We start from the raw sequence: 22,615 nt of genomic DNA on the forward strand, positions 1-22,615 counted from the left end.
CGTGGGTGGTGGGACCCAAGAGCATTGGAACACAACCAACAACCAGATTAGCCACTGAAAATAGCCCATCGGATTTAAGCCCAGGCTATTTCCGGTGGCTTGTTTCCGGTGGTCAAGACAACCTGCTGTCTTAATTGCTTGCTATCCTCTAATTGGTCTTGCACGGGTAGTTGCCCTCGGCCATGCTTATAGTCTTCCAGAAATTTTTGATGCATGTCGGGATTCAAGTGTGAGGTGCTGGGTCACTTATCGTCTGGAATTGGAAGGTATGAATCCCCTCTAGTTGGACTAGCATGCAATGCACGAATATGCGGGGTCATCTCTTCCCCTTTAGAAATGGGCAGCCATGAGCCAAAACCCAGCTATACTTTCAATCTCCGATCCGAGACCTATCACAACAATTCAAATTATACCGGGTCAAGGCACATGTGTAACACCTAAGGGCCGGTTTGGCTGGAACCGATCTAATTCCTTATGTAATTAAATTTATGTATATAATACCTACTTAAGTATTATGTAAGTAAATATATAAATTATTATTATTATTTTTATATGCTGACATTAAAATATACATTTCATGCCTTATTTAGGCTTCTTCACATAGCGGCAATATGGGAATTTGCACAGTATAGGTGTGGGCCCCACAAATGAAAAACCCAAAATTATGTATTCTGCCAGGGTTAAACCTACAGGTTTGGGTGTGATCATACCAGCACTAATGCATTAGATCCCATTAAAACTTTGTAGTTAAGCATGCTTGGCCAGAGTAGTACTGGGATGGGTGAACCCCTGGGAAGTCCTCGTGTAGCACTCTTTTTTTTTGCTATACTTAGTCTTACATTTAATTTACCTCTTTGTCCACACCTCTTGATGGGTTCCCCAGTGATATTGGTAGACTGAACAGAAGCAGGTGGGGTCACTTCTTCCTTCTTTGCACTCCACAACTGCCAACCATGCTTTGCTTCCTCTTTCTTCTCACCTGTCCACATGTAGGGGTATAAATATCAGATTAGGGTGTTACGATTTCCCCCTCCTTATAAAAATTTCTTCCTCGAAATTCGTGAGGCATAACTGGTTATCCAAACAATTCTGGATACTTCTCTTTAACCCATCTTCTCTTTCCCAAGAGGCTTCTTGCTCTGGGTGGTTTCTCCATTTTACCTTTACATAAGGGATAGTACGATTCCGGAGCTGATGTACTTTCTATCAAAGATTCCTTTAGGTTGTTGTTCATAACTCAAATCATCATTTAGATCCAATGATTCTATAGTAGGTAGTACATGTAAAGGACCTAAAATATACTTCTTCAGCATTGATACATGAAAAACATTGTGAAACCTTTCCATCTCTAGGAGCAATGCTAACCTGTAAGCTGTCTGGCCAATCCGATCCAAAATCTCGAATGGTGCCACATACCTGGGACTCAATTTTCCTCCTTTCCCAAATCTTCTTATACCCCTTACTGGTGAGATTTTTAGAAAAACTTATCACCCACATCAAATTCTAAATGTTTTCTTCTACTATTTGCATAGCTCTTTTGTCTGGATTGAGCTGCCTCGATTCTTTCTCTGATTATATCAACCTTCTCACAAGTAGTTTGTATCAGTTCTGGCCCCAAAATTCTTCTTTCTCCAACTTCATCCCAATATAATGGAGTTATGCATTTCTTTCCATACAAAGCTTCAAATGGTGTCATACCAATTGTTGTATGGTAACTATTATTATATGCAAATTTAATCAAAGGCACATGCTCATCCCAACTATAACTCATATCTATAGCACATGCTCTCAATATATCTTCCAAAATTTGGATGGTTCTTTTTTATTGTCCATCATTTTGTGGATGAAATGATGTGCTAAAATTCAGCTTCGTCCCCATTGCTTTCTACACACATTCCCAAAATTTAGAAGGAAATTGGGAATCATGATCAGAAACAATACTGATAGGCACACCATAATATCTCACAATATTATCAATATATAACTGTGCCAATTTCTCTATAGAATGAGATATCTTCATAGGTATTACTACCTTTTTTAATCTATCAATAATCACCCAGATAGTATCATTCCCCTTTCTAGTCCATGGTGGCCCTGTAAAAAAGTCCATAGTAATATGTTCCCGCTTCCATTCTGGCATTGGAAGAGGCTGTAACAGTCCATCAGATCTTTGTCTCACTGCCTTCGTCATCTGAAAATTCATGCATTTAACTACATGTTCTGCCACATCATTCTTTATGTTATGCCACCAATACAGCTTCTTCAGATCTTTATACATTTTGGTACTTCCAGGAAGCAAAGAGTAAGGAGTGTCATGAGCTTCATTTAAGATCAATTCTATCAGTTTCTATTCCCTTGGAACACATAATCTGTCTTTAAACCACAAAATTCCATTTTGCAATGAAAATCTAAGATCCTTCTATCTTCCAACATTGATGGCATTGATTGTCTTCCTCAATATATCATCTTTGGGTTGAGCTTATTTGATTCTCTCAAAATCACAAAGGTGGCAAGTGTCACATCTTCAGGTGTCTCCATCTTTGTAATTACTTCCAAATCAAACTTCCTTGTTTCTTCTATCAACATCTGATTGGTAGTGAGAGCAGCAAGTGTGGTAGTCTTATGTTTCCGGCTTAAGGCATTAGCTACCACATTGGCTTTCCTTGGATGGTAATGGATAGTACAATCATAGTTCTTCAACAACTCCAACTATATTCTCTGCCTCATGTTCAATTCCTTCTGAGTGAAGAGATATTTGAGGCTTTCATGGTCATTGTAAATTTCACATTTTTCTCCATACAAATAGTGATGCTAAATTTTTAATGCGAAGATAACTGCTGCCAATTCCAGATCTTGGGTAGGATAATTCTTTTCATAATCCCTCAATTGTCTGGAAGCATTTGCAATCACTCTTCCATTTTGCATTAACACACATCCCAAACCTTGTTTGGAAGCATCACTGTATACTACCATACCTGAGGTACCATCTAGAATTGCAAGGACTGGAGCTATTACTAATTGGTTCTTCAACTCTTGAAAACTATTTTCACACTCCTCTGTCCATTCAAACTTTGACTCCTTTTCTGGTAAACCGAGTTATAGGGGTAGAAATTCGGGCAAAATTCTCAATAAATCTTCTATGGTAATCTGTCAAACCTAGAAAGCTTTGGATTTCATTGACATTCAACCCATAAAGCTTTGGATTTCACTGACATTCCTTAGTGATTCCCAATTTAACATAGCTTTAAACTTTCCTGGATCAACTCTAATACCTCTTGCAAACACAATATGCCCCAAGAAGTTGACTTGTGACAACCAAAATTCACATTTACTAAATTTAGCATACAACTGCTTCTCCCTCAATCTTTGCAACACAGACCTCAAGTGAATTGCATGATTTTCTTTACTTCTGGAGTATATCAAAATATCATCTATGCCCACTATGACATACTGATCCAACATACCATGGAATACCCTGTTCATCAGTCCTATGAAGAGTGCTGAAGCATTAGTCAGTTCAAATAGCATAACCACAAATTTATAATGGCCATACCTAGTCCTGAAAGTTGTCTTTTCTATGTCACTCTCCCTGATCTTCTACTGATGGTATCTAGATCCTAGATCATTCTTATAGAAATTAGTAGCACCTTGCAATTGATCAAAAAAATTATCAATGCAGGGTAGTGGATATTGGTTCTTAATAGTCAATTTGTTCTGTTACACCCGTGCCCTGACCCGGTCTAATTTGAACTGTTATGATAGGTCTCGGATCAGAGGTTAGAAGTACAATCAGGTTTTGGCCCGTGGCCACCCATTGGTGAAAGAGAAGAGATGACCCCAAATGTTAGTGCATCATGTGCCAATCTAACTGGAGGGGGTTTATACCTTTCGATCCCAGACAGTAAGTGACCCGACTCCTCACACATGAATCCTGACATGTACTAAAGTTATCGAAAGTCCGTGAGCACAGCTGAAGGTAACTACCTGTACAAGGCTAGTTGGTGGGCAGTAAGCAGTCAAGACAGCTGTCTTGACCACCCCAAATAAGCTACTGGAAGCATTGGGCCTGAATCCGGTGGGCTATTTTTGGTGAGCCAAATATGCTGCTACCAAGGTTCCCATGCCCGTGGGTCCCACCACTCACATCGTAGATAGTCTTGGATGATCCCAAATCATCCTTCACACTTTCATATGACGGGAGGGGTGATTGTCGTCGTGTGTACTTACCCTGTGGGCCCCGCATCACCGTATCGCCGCTCGGTGATACATGGAGGCCTATTTCATAAGAGTGTAAAATTCTTCATTTAAGATGGGGGTTTGATGATGGTCCAATTAGGGGATCGAGATCATACAAATGGGGGTTTGGAGTCACCACCTAGGATTATGGGCCTAAGACACTGGGGTGGGCCCAATTCCTGAGAAAATGGCCCAAAATTTGGTCTGGTCCAGAGATTTAGGGTAAGTGTCAGGTTGTAGAATTGGGAAGGTGTTAGGCACCCAATCTACCCGGTTCGACCGATCTTTCTACTAGAATTGGGAAGGTGTTAGGCACCCAATTAATTGAATTCAAACTACTATATACACTAAAACAAGGTCTATATAAAGTCTACATGATGATAATTAGGTTGAGAAACTGTACCTGAACTTAACACCTGTTTCGGGTCAAGAGGGGTGGGTGGGCCCCTGATTAGTACTAGCTCGGATTGTCTTTTGGATTCTCCTGGCTTAGGGGAAGATGGTCTTGACCTTCAACTTCCTTTCTTTGATTGTGATTGTAGACGGATAGGGTTCCGGCTAGGAATGGTTTCTTTCGGATTTGGATTCAGACCAAGCTTCGACTAGGGAAAACTATTTCTGGATTTGGATTGAATAAAGCTTTAGCTCAGGAAGGCTATTCCCAGGCTTAGGATGAGGTGGCACTCCGACAAAGCTTTCGCTGGGGATAGGCTAGGGAAGTCCTAGGCTAAGGTGGCACTCCGACAGAGCTTCCGCTGAGTATAGGCTAGGGGAGGGCTAGGCTAAGGTGGCCCTCTGGCAGAGCTTCTGCTAGGGATAGGCCACAGGAGGGCTACGCTAAGGTGGCACTTCGGTAGAGCTTTCGCTTGGAATAACTATTTCTGGAAAGAATTTAGGGGCACTCAGACAGGGCTTCCGGTAGGAAAGGATATTTTTGGAAAGAAACGGATTGACCTAAAATGGATTGAAAATCTCCAAAGTCCCGAAGAACACTTTGAAGATCCGAATAGAGTTTCAGATCTTGACAAAGATCTCTTTGTAGACCCTAAGAACCTCAAGGGGGGTTTCTATTTCTGGTAAAACTCAAGAACACTCAAAGGAGGGGGTTGAAGAACACACTACTTTTAGAAAAAATTGGATTGGACTAAGAACTTTGATTGAAGATCTTCAAAGTCAAGATCAGAACAAGATTTTGGATCTTAACGAAGATTGCTTCGAAGACCCGAAGAAACTCAAGAGGGGGAGGGGAGGAGAGAGGGCAGAGCTTCACTACTATGGAGTGAGGTGGGGTTTTTTGGTGTAGGTAGGGGATTTTTTCAGGTTTCCAGCGGGACTGTTAGCACGCATGGCATACTTGCGGGAACGTATAATTTTCTGGGGATGATCACGGGAGATCTATTGATCCAATTTTGACATGCCATATATTGTCAAAATCATATTTTCGAGCACTATCCATCTATGTGATCATCTTAACCAGATTCCTTCATATATAAAAAGTCAAAGTTGGACCCCCTTTCTCCCACACGGGGATTTCCAGGATTTCGAGTCGGGGAATGTTTCCATCATCATCTCTATTGATCGGAAGCTGGAAGTCACATTCAAGATCCACATTTCATCATAGCCAGAGGAGGGTGAAAAAATTGGGTGTCTACAGAATGCCCCTCTTTGGCCGAGGCCAGTGCCAATGGCCGAAGGGCAAAGAAAAGAATGACCACATTTTATCACCCAGAGCATGTACTGCCATCATCTTACTTGTTAATGTTAGAGTTGAAAAATGCAACAGATAATATCTCTCAACTTTTTATAATTTTAGGACTTACCTGGATTGTCGATTACGAGAAAGGAATTTGTTACTCTTCTAATCCTGTTAGAAGATGTTAAACTAACATCTTGCAGAGATTTGAGCCCTCCCTGTAGAAAATGTTAATACATGAAGAATGTTTTTCCCAGGCTGGACTTCCATCCACCAATCCTAGGGATTTGTCCATCATTTGCAGAAATTTGAGCCCTCCTTGTAGAAGATGTTAGTACATGAAAAATGTTCTTCCTAGGCTGGACTTCCATCCGCCAATCCTAGGGATTTTTTTATCATTTGCAGAGATTTGAGCCCTCCCTGTAGAAGATGTTAGTACATGAAAAATGTTCGTCCTAGGCTAGACTTCCATCTGCCAGTCCTAAGGTTTTGTCCATCATTTGCAGAGATTTGAGCCTTCCCTATAGAAGATGTTAGTACATGAAAAATGTTCTTCCTATGCTGGACTTCCATCCGCCAGTCCTAGGGTTTTGTCCATCATTTGTAGAGATTTGAGCCCTCCCTGCAGAGATGTTAGTACATAAAAAAATGTTCTTCCTAGGTTGGACTTCCATCCACCAGTCCTAGGGATTTGTCTATCATTTGCAGAGATTTGAGCCCTCCCTACAGAAGATGTTAGTACATGAAAAATTTTCTTCCTAGGCTGGACTTCCATCTGCCAGTCCTAGGGAATTTGGTCTTCCAGGTGGGATCTTTCGAACCGGGTTGGGCTATTTGGTCTCTAGGTGGGTTCTTTCTAACTGATCTGGGCTATTTGGGACCGGGTCAATGAGATTGGACCATTGGGTTTAAGCCCCTGGTTCTTAATCATTTGGGTCTAAAAATTTTGGTTTTTGATTTGGAATCTTTGATATTTACTTTTTTATTCGAATTTTTATGCTTGATTTGGAATCTCAAAATATTTATTTATTTATTTATTTTATTTTTATATTTATTTTTTTGAGAAAACAAAATTTTTCCTATAAAATGGTCCCCCTTCCTTGTCCATTCCTCATTCTAAAATTTCAGAGTGAAGTGAGTGGGTTTTATTCTTGAAGTTCTTCATCTTGTTCTTGAAAACCTTCATCCTGCTCTTGCAGATCTTCATCTTGTTCTTGAAGATCTTCATATTATTCTTGGGGGAGGAGTCATTTGGAGAATTTTATATTCTTATGGGCTTTTGTGTAAATTGGAAAACTTTTTGGGGTTTCTTATAAATTGGAAAACCTTTTGGGGCTTCTAGTAAATTGGGAAACTTCTTGGGGATTTTTGTGATTTTTAGAAATATGGTTGAAATGAGAAAGAGAAAGACTTTGGGAGAAGTCCAGCTTGAGAGTTGTAGCAGTTCTTCCCACGGGGATGAGGGCCTGGCCGATTAGTACTTCGGGCAGACTCTTCACAACAGTCGAAACCACATCTGCAACTCTGTATGAGGTTCTTGGGTAAGTCTTTATATTTTATTTATTATTTTGATCATATTTTATTCTTGTTTTATATTTTTTATTTTCTTATATATTCTTTATTTCCATTAGCATGAGGGAAGGGAACCACCTACCCAGGCCTTGTATGGCCATTCGAACATGGTTCAGTCATGGCATAAGATGCTTCCTAGTAGAGTGAAGGAGGTAGTTGATGCATCATACCTATGCCGCCTAGCCCTTGTAGAGACCCGAAAGTTCAATCCAGCACTGGTGGGGGCCTTGACGGAGCGGTGGTGGCCGAGTACTCATTCTTTTCATCTCCTTATTGGCGAGATCACCATCACACCCTATGCTTCTATGCCTTGATAGGCATTCCATTTGGGGGTAGACCCATGACCTTACCCAGGATTTCGACTATCAAGGAGTATGCAGAGTTGACAGGCATTACCATTGCGGTTGGCCAGACACACATCCATTTAGGGGAGATTAGTGCCTGATGGTGGAAATTCGGCCTAAAGGAGAACCTTGACAGCATGTCACAGGTGGCCCGTTCTTTCTTGCTGTTTGCTCTGGGTTAGTGCCTTTTCAGTGACCTCCGAGGGGGAGTAAACATCTGCCTGGTGTTCTTCCTCCGAGATCTTCGTACGGCAGGATCTTAGAACTGGGGTGGGCCTCCTATGCATGTATCCTACGGACCCTAGACTTGCTATTATATGGAGACAGGGGCCTCAAGGGCGTAGGCTACATTCTTCAGGTAACTTTCCTTCTTGTACCCATTTTCTTTCATTCATTTGGATTGCACTTTCTTACTTTAATCTCTTGAAACAGTCCTGGTGCTTTGAGCACTTGGAGACCATAGCTCCCAGACAGAGGGACCCTCAGGCATTTTTATTCCCTATAGCCACGAGGTGGGGGGACAATCAGGTGATCAGGGCTCGGTGCCATCCTTGGGGGACCATTACTCATTCCCTTTTGAACAGTCTCACTGAGGTATGCCATGTTTGACACTGAAATTCCTTCTATCTTGTGCTATACTTACTTTTCCTTGTATTTGTAGGTCACCTGGAGACCATTCCATTGCCATGTATTTCCAGATTCTGAAGGATTCATATTAGCTAAACACTTATCTGAGAATCGAGTCCTTTTTGGAGCCTTTGGGGCCATGTCTGGTATTTGGGAGAGAGAGTAGTACCCCAATGGTCCGATATCTAGTCATACCCAAGGACTAAAGTATCGGTATCGGTCACTGTATCTGTCGGTCAAAATTAAGATACGTATTGGAGGGTATCGTATCGTATTGGAGATACGCTAAGATACGCTAAAGATACACACATAAATGGACAGGGAACACATTTTTATACACTTTTGCATAAAAAAAAACAGTTAAAAAAAGCTATATATAACATGTAGAATGCATAAATACTTAAGTAGAGGGTATCGTATTGATAAACAAATATATTGAGTTGAAAATGTTCAAAATGATGAGGTTGAGTTTCTCACAGTTTTTTCTTTCCTCATTGCCTTTGTCACTGTGATGAGTGCCGTGAAGAGTGTCGTGGTGGTTCAAATCCTTGGCTAGGACTTTCTTCTTTAATAGGAGCAACTACGATGATATTCTGCACTTGTCGAATATAGGCACAATATTTACCCCAGTCAAAATATTTATGGTAGTGGGTCTCCCATTCATTGTAGAATCTTATGTATTGCTCAGGAGTGGCCAATGTTGGTCCTGCACAAGTCCCATATCCATAGCCTGAAGAAGCACCTGAAGATACATGGTGTCCATGTCCGTGTCCGGATGAGGAACCAGCATGATCTGAACTTCTGTACTGCTCTGGATTGGCAAATGATTGTCCTGCATAAGTCCCATATCCATAGGCTGAAGATGCATCTGAAGATACATGGTGTCCATGTCCAGATGAAGAACCAGCAAGATCTGAACTAATGCACATTGACTCCATGCTACTCATCAATGCATCAGTAGCACTCGGATTGTGGGATCGCCTATCCCTCCGACTAGAAGACTTTGGTTGTGTGCGAGCACCATGATGACTATCTTGGGTTGCATGTGTAAATGCAGCCTCCTCTGTGAATTGTAGTGGTACATAAGTTTTGCCACCACCACTACCACCATCACCACCACTGCCACCACCACCACCACCATCACCACCACTGCCACCACCACCACCACCACCACCACCACCATCATCATCATCATTACCATAATCATCATCATCATCATCATTAGCAGCAGCACCATCCTTGTCTTGATCATCATCATCACTATTTGGTTGAGTTACACTATATGTAGCACCTGATCTCGTCCTCCTAATATCGCCATCATTCGAGCTATCATCATCCTCTTCCATAGCTGATGGTGCTTGAGTTTCATCATCAACAATATTTTTAAAATCTTCATTTATATCTCTAATGAGGTCATCTATAATGGGATCAGGTGTGGTTTCTTGTCGATCTTCAGACAATTTGTCCAACACTAAAACATTTTCAGTCTCCTCAATCCATCCCCTAACTGGATCTTCCTCGTCGAGTATGTGGGTGATGTCAATTGGGTTGACATCAATATCATCCCCTAATTTATCCAATTCTAAATATTTCATCTTCAATTTCATCTTGTAGTGCACATTCACTAGCTTCTCCAGCTTCTCATAACTCAGACGATTTCGAGGTTTGGTGTGTATCAATCCGAACGTACTCCAGTTACGTTCGCAACCACTTGAGGATGCCGTGCATGATAATATTTTCATTGCGATTGGCCTCAAGCTTAGAGCGCTCCATCCATAGTTCATCCACCAATTAGTTGTACAAAGATAATTGCAACATTAGGAGTTTAAAATAAATTTGAAATATAAGGATAACTGATTAAGCCTAAATTACTAAGGCGTTGTGTTCCTCTAGCACGGATAGCTAAATGATCAGCAAACCTTTGAGTGGCCTCTCGGAAGTACTTCACCTATACATGTATTAACATATTAATATGCCACTCAATGTATTAAATATTAATCAATGATTCAATATGTAAGTTTAGTAGACTACTAACCTCTTCAACTGCATCTTTGGCCGAATTAATATTAGGAGCTAACTTGTTGATAACATCCTTCAAAGATTCCATCAAATCTTTCCTAAACCTTAAATTGTTCTTGTAGTGCAGGTCCGGATTCAAATAATAGGCTGCACATTGACATTGTTACATATCACTTATTGTTAACGATTAAAAATATCAAATTACTAATAAAGTAACTTATAAATTTAATTGAGAAAATACCTGCCCGATGAAGGTCTTGAACCAAATTATTTTTCCATCGACGATTTATAATCTTCAAAAATGCCTTAAATGACTTTGGGTTCTCCTCTTCTATCTTTTGTTTGACAACTTCCATACAATGCACTATATTTCCCATCGCCTATGCCTTATCACCATCAACTACTTTAAGTATCACAAATAGTGGTTGCATAATCTTAGTAAATCGGTATATCCTTTCCCAAAACTTTGTTGAAGTGATTAGATCTTGAATAGTTTTTCCAATTTCAGTGGTTGCATAACTACTACTGAACCACTCATTAGAGGTGAATGACTTAACTAGCCCTTCCTTCCGTTTTTTAATACTATCAAGTGCAATATAACTTGTTGCAAACCTTGTTGCTGCGGGCCTCACCAAGTCACATTTTGTGTACTTTCTCATCAATGCCAACACCCAGCTGTGATTGTAGATGAAATTGGTAATCATCTTGGCATCAGAAACCAATGTCTGCACTTTGTTCATTTCACCAATGTCCTTGAACATCAAATCAATATAATGGGTTGCATAAGGTGTCCAGTATAAGGTGGGATACTTCACCATAAGTAAAGTACCAACCTTTTTGAAATTGGAGGCATTATCAGTCACAACCTGGACAACATAATCTGGCCCAACTTCCTGAACAACTTCATCCATTAATTTAAACAAATACATTTGAGTCCTTGATATCTGAGGATGCGTTGAAAGACTTATGGAATATTGTTTTTCCATCACAATATATCAGAAAATTGATGATGGACATCCTCGTCGGTCCACTCCACCCATCACATGATAGTCACTCCATATTCAGGCCACTTGTATTTAAACTCTTCAATGTATTCATCCACCTCTTTCACAATGGTATCTAAGTATGGCCCTGCAATTTCATAGGGTGTGGGTGGCTTCACATTTTTCCCATATGTCTGAATCTCCTTGACCATAGCCTTGAAGTACAGATCTTTAGCTTTGTGAGGTGGAATCATAGAACTGTGGAACCACCTAGAGATTGCTTTCCCAATTTTCTTACTCATTGTTTTTTGTTGGAAAGCCTCTTCAATCCTTTGTTGCCCTTCATCATGATGTTCATATGGTGCATCTCTCATATCTCTAATTTCTGGGCTCCTTTTCCCCTTACCTTTACCACTGGAGGAAAATTTATCAAACATGCCCTTCACAGTGCCTCCAATATCTTTACTTGGACGACTTCTAGAGCCAGAACCTTATTCATAAATCATCAGGCCACCACGCCTAGGTCCTACAGATTGACTTCTTCTCAGCTGTTCTGCTATCCATTGTTTTTTTTTTGTTTCCTCCCTTGAAATATGCATCGCTCGTGCAAGCTGTTGATCTTCATCCTCTGCCTCGATATCAGATCCTTCATAATCCTTATGATTCCTTAGATTCTTGGACCATGTTTTTCTCCTTCTTTGAACCATTCACTTCCACAATGTTTCTTTCAATCTACCATTTGAGTCTCCAAAAAGGTATGTGAATCAAAGGGGAAGAAAGAAGAGAAATATAGAAAACTGTTAGTGAGAGTTTGATGTGTTTGTTTCAAACAACAAAAGGCACATTCATACTTAAGTAGCCGTATCGTACCGTATCGATACGTATCGGTTCGATACTGTACGATACAATCGATACGTACCGATACTCATGGGAATTTTCATATTTTTAAAAGTTCGTATCGCAGAGTATCGTACGTATCGGTACGGCACAATACGGTACTACCGATATGCCGATACACAAAAGAGGTCCCAAAATTCCCTGCAGCGTATCGGTATGTATCGTGTCAATGCCTACTGATACCGATAAGTATCGGCCGATACGACACGATACGCACCGATACTTAAAACCATGATCACCTTCCCTTCACCGTTAATGGGGCTGCATGCCAAAGGAAATGGTTTTCTAGTTGCCTATTTTCTGCTCCACGTACAATATGTAAGGGAGAAAAGTGAAAGAGCAGGCAAAAGGAAACCTTGGAGATTCCACTTGCTCAAATTGAACAATCTCAACCAATTGAGGGTTCAAGGCTCACTCAATCCCTGACCAAAACATCTACAGATATTCACCACTAGCACGAAATCATTCATTTTTTCATCCCACTAGCACCAATAACATAACCTCCACATGATTGATTGATCATGGCTATTTGACCAAGATGAAGGGTTGAATTGACTTTTTGTACCTGGTTTCGACCATACTTTTCATAATTCAGTATTTTTTTTACCAGTTTCGACTGAAAAATACCATATTTCGACAAATTTTGACCAGTTTTTACCAGCCTGGTTTCGGCTAGTTTTGACCAGTTTTGGCCAGTCTATGACATGAGTTTTGCCCAGAAAAATCAGGTGTCCACCATTTCGACCGATATCTCAGTTTCGGGCTTGTCAAAAGCAGCCTCGAGATTGATATGTCGACCCTTGCCACCAAGTCAAGCTAAAAGGAATTAGGTTAACCTATTGGCACTTGCTCTCATAGACCATAGTTTTGACATATGGACCACAAAGCCTATAAGATGGGAAAATTCATAGCTGGAGGACCCAATATCCAACCAGTCTTACCTATGTGAACTCCCAAGGAACATCAAACGAGTACCACATATGACAACTTCTAGGACACCTTAAAAGATTCAATGGGAAAAGTCTTAATAGCATCTCCATAAATAGCACAATGCAATGGTTTCCTTTTTCTTTTTATTTAATCCAATTTAATACAGAGAAATTCCAGTGTTCAAATTGCTTGCTGGTGAATCTAATCTTTGGGCATACTTAATCTCATGGATGGCATCAATCCCATTGTAGTTTTGATATTCTTAATACAATAGTATTTCAAGTATATGCATCCCAAGATCTGTGGAACATCTACCAAGAAAAAAAAAATTAGTGAACAGTCTGGCCCAAGATTCTAGATCTTGACATCTTCTAAAAAGAAAAATCAAAATAACAAAAACTAAAGGTGGGTTTGGATCATGACTAGTTATGTATCCAAGGAGTTACAATACATGTCTAGTTAGAGATTTATCCATCGTCATGCAGAATATTGTAATTCTACTTTTAAAATAAATAAAATACAACTACAAAATCTACATCTTGTCATGTCTTATAAACCATTTTCAACTAATAAAATATATATTTTGGCTTTGTGGGTATTTTCTTAACTTTTAGAGAGAGAACAGCCAGTGGGAGGGGGGACAAAGAAGGGCATGGTATCATTTATCAAAGAGGGAAAGTAAAAACAAATTCTATGACCTGCTATGGGGGAGGATGGGTATCAGTCATGGAAGAAGGCATGTGGGGGTGGGGGGATCATTCACCTATTATTAAGGGGGGGGGGGGGAGAGAGAGAGAGAGAGAGAGAGGGAGCAGTTGAATTCACATAAAGGTGTTATACCCTTACCCTAAATTTCCTCTTTATGACTGTACAGATGAGGCACATGAGAATACCAGCACTAATGAGTATTAGGTAGCAGCTGTATTTTTCCGAGAACGGAAGGATGACCCCACCTGTACCTGTTACTCATGTTTTGATAATTGGAAGGGCTTCCGAACACATAAGAGAAGGCTAGTATAATCCCTCCAAACACTAGGGAAATCCCCAAACCCTAATAGTAATATGTACCAAGATGTGGGTCCTACACCCTGGAAACATATTGGGAAGGCCCCACTCAACATAAGGATCCATTTCTACTCAGAAGCGACCAATTCAGCCTTCACCGGCTGATAGGTATCAGCCGGTGAACACATCCTGAGAGTGTAATGGCCAAAATTGGGTTATTTTGCCATGGGGCCCGATTCTTCGCACCCGTGCACGTCAAAACCATTTCCAATGATGGAGCAACATAATTAAGAGTGGATTAATGTTTTGGGACGCCAAGGGGTGACCCATTTACATCGGTAATGGGTAGAACCCATTATTTTCCCAAACAGACATAAGGCAACTTAAGTGGCTATAATAGAAGCCTTTGCCCATTCATTTCTCCACCTATCAAATTAGAACAAGAGGAGAAGAAGAAGAAGGAGAAGAAGAAGGAGAAGGAGAGCAAGGAAGGAGGAAGCAAGGGAGGAGCAAGGGTCCTACCAACTAAGGTAAGCCCTATCTTCTCTATCCCTCTCCACACACACACGTCTCTCTCTCTCTCTCTCTCTCTCTCTCTCTCCCTCCCATTTTTCTACTATCCTTAAACCCAATGGAGAACCCCAACCGAATCTCACCTCCCCACTTGTCAAGACTACCAATTGGGAGGGGGATTTGATGTAGAAGACTTACCATAGCAAGGTTGGAAGCTCAATTTGAGTCCATAAACCACATATTATGAACTCCCCAGCTTAAACCCCAAGTTTAGGCAACTAAGCCCTAGAAATGGTGAACCTTGCCCAAATCTTCTATAACCAACCATTCTAACCCCACATTAGGTTGGGAAAAATGAAATTAAAACATATGTATGGTGAGTTAGAGTGATCACACACGCAATTGATGGTCATCTCTTAAGCTCAACTTAAATCCCTTCAAATCTAGCTTAACTTAGGTATGTCCATTAGGGTGTCAAAAAAGCTCGGCCAGCCCAAGCCTGCCTTAAGCCCAGATAAGGCTTGGGGCAAGCATTTCAACCCATTTGAATTTTCAGGCCCGATGTCAGCCTAACCCTAAGCTGAGCCCAGCCCAGCCCAACCCAGCCCAACCAAATCTGACCCTATCTATACAATAAATATATTATATTACTTCTACAATAATATTATTATATTATCACATACAATAAATATATTGTCTTACTATAATAACATATAAAATGTTACGATCCCATGTCAGCTTATGGGGGTTGATCCCACATCGGTTTCCTATGAAAATTGATATGGGTTGATATGGTCTTGGGTCCCCTGACTCCTCTCACCTTGTAAGCTGGTTTATGGGATTAAGTTCTTCCAGGACCATAACAGTGGTATCAAAGCAGCCGATCCTTGGCCCAACCAGCTCACGGAAGGGGCGACCTGGTTCTAGAGTGAGAGCCACTAGGAAAGGGCTACCTGCCTCCAGGCAAAAACACAACTTAGAAAGGGCTACCTGATCTGGAGTGGGCCGCCATAGGATGTCTGGTTCCAAAGCGTGGTGGTATGTTACGATCCCATATCAGCTTATGAGGTTTGATCCCACATTGGTTCCTATGAAAATTGATGTGGGTTGATATGGTCTTGGGTCCCCTCACCTTGTAAGCCGGTTTATGGGGTTGAGTTCTTTCAGGACCGTAATATAAAATGTCATAATTTTTTCAAATATCTCCATTCACCATCGACACCTTTTTTTAATCACAACACCACATTTTGATGCGGAACCGGATTCCAAGGACTGAAATCGGATCGCTTAGGGACCACAACAATTATAAAATATCTCAAGGTAATGGTTGAGGGGCAATCTTGTAAATTCAAGAACACTCAAGCACTTAAAAGAGTGGAAAATAACTAATAGGGTCAAACTAGCATAGAAAATTAGAAAAAGGGGTTTTTTGGAATTATAAGGAGTAGGGGAAATAATATGTCACAACTATAGAGAATAGGGGCTTAGTTGTAATAAGAGGAATAACTCTTTTAAAACAAAAGAAGAACCTGTTTCTTCTTCCCAATAGAAACCATAGCAGGCGGTAGATCAGCAAGCTTCGGCAGGGGAAGATCCACCAATTCTTGTAGGCTGGACTTGAAATTCTGTGTGAAGGGTCGCCTCAGCAGTCTCTACCTAACCCAGTTGAGCTCAGCTTCAAATAGTGCAGGAAAGGACAGATCTAAAGGCCTGCAACAGCATCTGGCGCAACAGTATGGAACCAGGTCTGAACCTGAGTTTGATTCTCTTAGTAGAAGGACCCTTTTGAGGTTAAGACTCTTGGGTTGATGTCGCCCAAGGGAAGACATCCTTCGCTCCAGATCTCAGGTTCTTCTGATAGGTACCAATGGAGATCAACCTCCAAATCTAGGGCTGGAAGTATCACCCAGAACAGAGTAATTTTCAGGTACAAGAATTAAACAGCAAGAAATAGGGAAAAAATTAGAGAACAGAAAGAAGATCAGAAGGGAAAAGAAGAGAAGGAAATTCAGAAAGGGAAGAAGGGGATCACCCACGGGCAGCCATGGTTCACAACCAAAAAAAAAAAACTTAAATCAATTTTATTCAATGTAAAACTGAGTTATTCTCCATTACAAGGCTATTTAAAGAAAATAATGACATAATTTTGGAAGCTAATCAAAAATGGAAACTAAACCTAGATAGCAACTACAATAAAAATCAAATCTAAATAAAGGTCTGCCAATCTAATATCCAAATAATAAAGGAAAGCAAATAAAAATCAAGTCAAAAGATAGTTCCTTAAATCCATCGCCGAGCTGCATCACATTTATCTCTACTTTTTCTTTTCTTTTTTTAATATAAATTGTTGGTAAACAAAGTTTGAGAATGGGTAGGTGAATGTGTTCTCTCTCTCTCTCTCTCCCAACCAAGTGGCATTACATAGGGGCTGCCATGGTCAATCAAGGCAACCCCAGCTCTGACTAGGGTCAATTATGGCCAACCACAACCTTGCCCAATCAAGGTCAATCAGGGCCGGGCTAGGTTGGGTTGAGCCCAAAAGAGCTAGGCATGGGTTGAGATATCCCAACCCTAGGGGTGTCAATTCCAAGCTTGCATTGGTAGGCCAACTGAAGCCCGACATGTTTATGGCCCGACCTGGACCAGCCCAATTATAAACGAGTCGGGCTTGAGCATGACACGTTTATAAAATGGTAGTATACGGTGCAGCCACCTACCCCAACGGGCACCCGACAAGCCCGACACATTTATAAGCCCGAATTGAACTGATTCCTTTAAGCTTGACCTAACCCAACCCCTTTAATACTATTTGAAATCCTCATTTTTCCACCAAAAATTGAAGAGTAAAGCAAAAGTCCAAGTGGGTTTGCTCCAATTTTCAAGATAAACAAGAGAATAAGCTTGAGAACTTCAACTATCGCGTTGACGGTGGGAAGGGCCGTAGCCTGACTAAGGCCCGGTTAAGGTCCGTTTATGGCAGCTCAATTATGGCCCAAGACTGACCGACCTGATTATAAACCATACTGTGTTCGCCCTAGCTAAGCCTGTTTAGCTAAATAGAGCTATATGGGTGTTCATGGTGCAGCCCTAGAATTTGGCTGAGCTTAACTAGGCCCGACCAGTTAACACCTACCCTACCCAACCCAACCTAGGGTAAAAAGCCTGGGCTGAGTTAAGAAACCTTAGGGTCGGGCTAGGTAATGCAAATCCGGGTACCAAAATCGGCTTTGGATCACTTATGGGCCCACAAGAACAATTGAACTCACTCAAGCCTCTCATGGAAATTTTGTAATTTCAATAGCAATCAAGCACTTTGTGAAGGCAAAGAACCAGTAGTGGTAATATGGTAATAAAATAAGATTCCCAAGGTTTAAATAGATAAGTACAGAAAAGAGAACATAACAGGTATTGTGATTTACAGTTCAGGTGTAAACTAGGAAGGGAACTTAAATAAAGATTAGAGAGGACTATAGACGAAGAGAAGGGTAAAATTGGAAAGAACAATAACAAAGGGATTGAATCACTCATGATATTGGGGTTGTCTTCCACCTCTGGACAGAAATCAGAGGCGAAGGTCATGAAAACCAGATCTGGTTCAAGGGGATAATCTCAGCAAACAGGGTTTCTTTTGATCTGAAATCTTGGGTAAGACTTCGTAATCTTCAGGCCTCTTGAGATCAACCAAACACAGCTCCAAACTCCCAAGTGTTATTCAACCAAGGTGATGCTGAAACAAATCTGGGCAGTGAAAGGGACCCCACTCTGATTTCAGGTTTCAATCTTGTACCAGGAAGTGTTGTAGAGAACAAGATCCTAGGGCTTAGGTCACTTAGGATTGAAGATCCTTCGCCCAAAGTTCCAGAACTGATGGATGGGTTCGTGATGAGTTTTACTGCAAGAACTCCACTCAGATGTACCGACAGGAACAGAGCAGCTGCTAGGTGTAACAAACAGAAATAAAGACCAGAAAAGGAAGATTAGAGGAGAGGAAGCTTCGCACACCTCATGGCAGCCATTGCTTAACCACAAACATTCATTCAATTTTCAATCAATCAAGTCCCATCGTTGGGTACAATAACACTAATTAAATACAAAATAAAAATCTAATTTCTTATTCTGAAATTGAATAAGCTTGCATCTAAATCTAAAGAGAGAAACAAAATCTCACTCAAATAAAAGTAAAAATCAACTCTAATTCAACTCCTATTGTTTCTAACTCTAAAAAGAAAAAGGAATCAACTCAACCCCAATTAAATCAATCGTCCAACTGCATCACTAGCGTTTTAAGAAAACCAGGCCCAACCCAGCCATTTGACACCCCTAGCTAGTTTATTGCCTATAAGTAGGCTGAGTTGATTAAAGCATTGTACAACACCTGAACCTAAACGAGAACATCATCTTGAGAAAGGGTTGTGATCTTGTGAGAATCAGTTTGAGCTTAATTATCATAGTTTCCGGGTTGAGTAAGAATCCATTTTGTTGTTCGAGCTTGTGTAGCTCTTCTTGTACTTTGTGTACTTGTAAGCGGATGTGTTCTGTTGTGTGGATATATTTAGCTATGTTAAGAAAATTCTTAGTCTATGCGACCCGGGTGCTCAATCCGAAGGGACCGCGATTGGGTTGGTGTAAGGCTTGATTCCTGCCAATTGCAAAGGGATCATTGGATAGTGGAAATCCTTGGTTTGTGTAACTTGGGTTGTCAACATAGAATCAATCGAATCCAAAACACTCTAAATTGGTTGTGTGCTTGATATTTATTTCTCTCTTTCTTCTTGCACTCACTTCACATCAAATACATTGATCTTTCATGGTCCTCAATATGTTTATTTCATATATCTTTGGATGTGTTTTCCATTGTGTGATAATGGGTATGAGCTACATCATTTTTAATATTGTAACAATCCAATTCACCCCCCACCGTCTTGGATTGCATCTGATCCTACAATATGCTAAAGAATTGGAAAGAAACACAAAGTGTAACTTGCCAATATATACCAACAAACTAGCTTTAAAAAAATCTATTGCAAGTCTAGCAATACATGCCACACTTATATCTCAAACATGTTACAACATTCGGGTGATTTTATGATATTAACAAACCCAACCAATGTGTTAATGGAAAAGTGACAAGCCCTTCCTGGATCAATATAATCTCAGATCAGATTCAATTCTGACCTCATTGTACCATTAATATACCAAAATTGATCACTATTTTAAATTAGAGTACCCCACCCCTGCATTCTAATTGCACTGACATGATATTTATCAATTCAAATTTTATCTCCATCATATAGTTGATTTTCCAAGACATTTATTTGTTACTCATCAAGATTAATGCACCCCATTATGCATTTGCAACGACAAAAAACCATCTTATGACAACACAATCTTGATTAGATCCCCATTTTGCTCCTCTTCACACCATGAATTTCATGGCGTTCCAAATGGAAGTGGAAGCATGTCAGCTGGCCTTTAGAACCATCCAGCCCCCAAATCAGTTGATCTCACTAATGCATCTTCTCTTTTTAGGGGTTTTATTTGATGGATTACAGCTCAATTGGTGAGCACAATAGACTCTTCTCAATCCTTCAAACTAGGTACCATAGACATCAAACCATGATTCCTAAAACTCTCAGAGCATATTAGATCGTAAATTTATAATTCAAATCCCTCCTATCCTAATCCAAAACCTAAATCCTAACCTTCAAATGTAGTGTTGTCTACATGACAAGTATCATGTACCCAGCTAGTAAATTAAACTAGTAACAATACCCAAAATTAATTAAAAAAAAAAAAAAAAAAGGGAGAGAGCACAAGTGAAACAGTATAATAAATTTAGCAGAAAAATACCATGTGAGGATACTTGTATTGATCAACAACCCTCGTGTTCTCGAGCTTAATGTTTAGGTATTGATCGACCGAATGAAGAGTTCCTCTAATCGCTAGATCATTCTTCAATTCGACTGTCACTTCTCTTCCCACTAAATCCTTGAAATAAGAGAAGAACAACTAGACCCAAAAAAAGACAAAAACAACCACGAAACTGTAAGCAGAAACCCATAAAGAAAATTTCGTGAAAAAGTAACAAATTTATTAAGAAGGAAAGGAATTTACCATCTTCACCGTTCCACTAGTAGAACAAAGAAAGAACGCGAAGAAACCCCTTTGCTCTTGAAGACGAAGCGAAGAACCCTTCTGTAACTTGCTTTGATTTTTCGCTCCTTAACTTGCCGAAAGGATTTTGAAACATCTTTCTCACGTCTTGGAAGTTGGTAGTTGAGATTTGAGAAGCGAAGGAATGGCAACCAAGGCTTTACAACTGGGGATCGGTTCAAATGAAACAGATCCGAATTGGAACGGTATCGGTATTTATCTCTGTTTTTTCTAGAATTTTTTTTTTTTGGATCATTTTATATTGTTATCCATATACCTTAGCATGGATCGGTTCTGGATCGTTCAGGATCGGGGATCTATCTTTGTCAATACCGATCCAATCCGAGTGATGCTGATCAATCTGATCCTATTTTTAAAACTACACTGGCAACATAAAGTTAAGCAGGATGGGGTAAAATTTGAACCCTTTTCATATAAGATGGGGTAAAAACAGGGGAAAAAGAACTTGCTTCTTTGGCGCGCAGAAAACACCCAGATTGGTGCAAGAGTGAAAGAATAGGATACCCCCCTAGTTATGTGCACTGATTATGCTCCTACATGCTTTTCCAATGATAGAAGCGGAATTCTTGGTTGCTATGATTGGGCTTGAGGTGGCACAGCAATTTGGCATCCTCTGGCTCTGGATTGAATGTGATTCGGCAGCCGTGGTGATTCTTTTCCGAAAGAAAAAACCTCCTTGGGTAACATACCAGAGATGAATAAACTGCATGTCCTACTTGGAAGAGGTGGAAAGGAAGACAACTCACTATTTCCGTGAGGCAAATTCTGTAGCTGATTTCCTATCTAAATCAGTGGCTCGCTTTGAGATTTCGTCTCTGGTTACAACTTGGTCGCCTTTGGTGAAGATGGATTTAGACATGGATGCCTCTGGTCGTCCTAAATATAGGATGTTCTAGGGTTTGCTTTCCCTTTTTAGTAGTGGTTGATTTGGTGGTCGCTTCTTTCTGCTGATGGCCATGCCGAAGGTGAAAAGTGTGTGTCTCCTCTTCTTACAGTGTTGAGGGCCTCTTTCTTTGTATAATAATTTTTCGTTCTTTTTTTTTTTCTTTTTAATATACATGATATTTTAGCAAAAGAAAAAAATTGCTTTTCCAATGACCTGCTGTACTAGAAACGCAAAGTTCCACCGTCTGGGAAAAGAACCAAAAAGAAGCATCCTAGGAATCTCTTAACCTAAAATTAATCAAGGTTTGAACTTTCAACAACTATTTTCAGTCACAATTGTCATGTAGTATACATCTATAGGTTAACAAAATTGACGATCTTGCACTTATTTCGTTCTTTAATTTTTAACCTAAACATGAAATCCATAATTTCCATGTAGTATACATTCTTTTTGTTGTATTTGCTTTGTGGGCCTTGAGGATAGAGACCACTTATTCTTGTTTTTTAGTACCCTTCTGCTTCTCAATTTTGGGGTGACATTCTTATGCTTTGCTCTCCGTTAAGAAGATCAAATAATAGTTCCTTGTTTTAAGCTAAATGTGTGATGAAGACCTTTAAAAGGAATGCTATTGAGGTTATATAGGTAAGTTTGCCTTTTGTAAGATCATGTCTCATATTTGGATGGAGAGTAATTTTCATATGATTATGGTCATTTGTGCTTCAAACACTGCAATTTG

At 40.2% G+C, this 22,615-nt stretch overlaps 1 protein-coding gene and 1 pseudogene across 3 annotated transcripts; one reads left to right on the forward strand and one right to left on the reverse strand.

Moving 5' to 3' along the window:
* The first annotated feature begins 696 nt into the window (after positions 1–696).
* Positions 697–814, forward strand: LOC122058549 (annotated as a pseudogene).
* Positions 815–9,900: 9,086 nt separating this feature from the next.
* Positions 9,901–21,169, reverse strand: LOC122057643 (sm-like protein LSM2). 3 transcript variants are annotated; one of them, XM_042619823.1, is made up of 3 exons: positions 10,733–11,052; positions 10,508–10,638; positions 9,901–10,420 (listed from the first exon to the last, which is right to left on the reverse strand). In XM_042619823.1, the coding sequence occupies exons 1-3, from the start codon at positions 10,866–10,868 to the stop codon at positions 10,298–10,300; spliced, it is 390 nt and encodes a 129-aa protein (XP_042475757.1). In that variant the 5' UTR covers positions 10,869–11,052; the 3' UTR covers positions 9,901–10,297. The 3 variants fall into 3 exon arrangements, with proteins under 3 accessions (XP_042475757.1, XP_042475758.1, XP_042475759.1); XM_042619824.1 differs by lacking the exons at positions 9,901–10,420; positions 10,733–11,052 and adding exons at positions 20,670–20,828; positions 20,934–21,169 and having other exon boundaries at positions 10,612–10,638; XM_042619825.1 differs by lacking the exons at positions 9,901–10,420; positions 10,508–10,638; positions 10,733–11,052 and adding exons at positions 15,536–16,712; positions 20,670–20,828; positions 20,934–21,168.
* Positions 21,170–22,615: the final 1,446 nt, after the last annotated feature.

This window comes from Macadamia integrifolia, chromosome 12 (assembly GCF_013358625.1).
Source record: "Macadamia integrifolia cultivar HAES 741 chromosome 12, SCU_Mint_v3, whole genome shotgun sequence".
In the NCBI taxonomy this organism is placed as follows: Eukaryota; Viridiplantae; Streptophyta; class Magnoliopsida; order Proteales; family Proteaceae; genus Macadamia; species Macadamia integrifolia.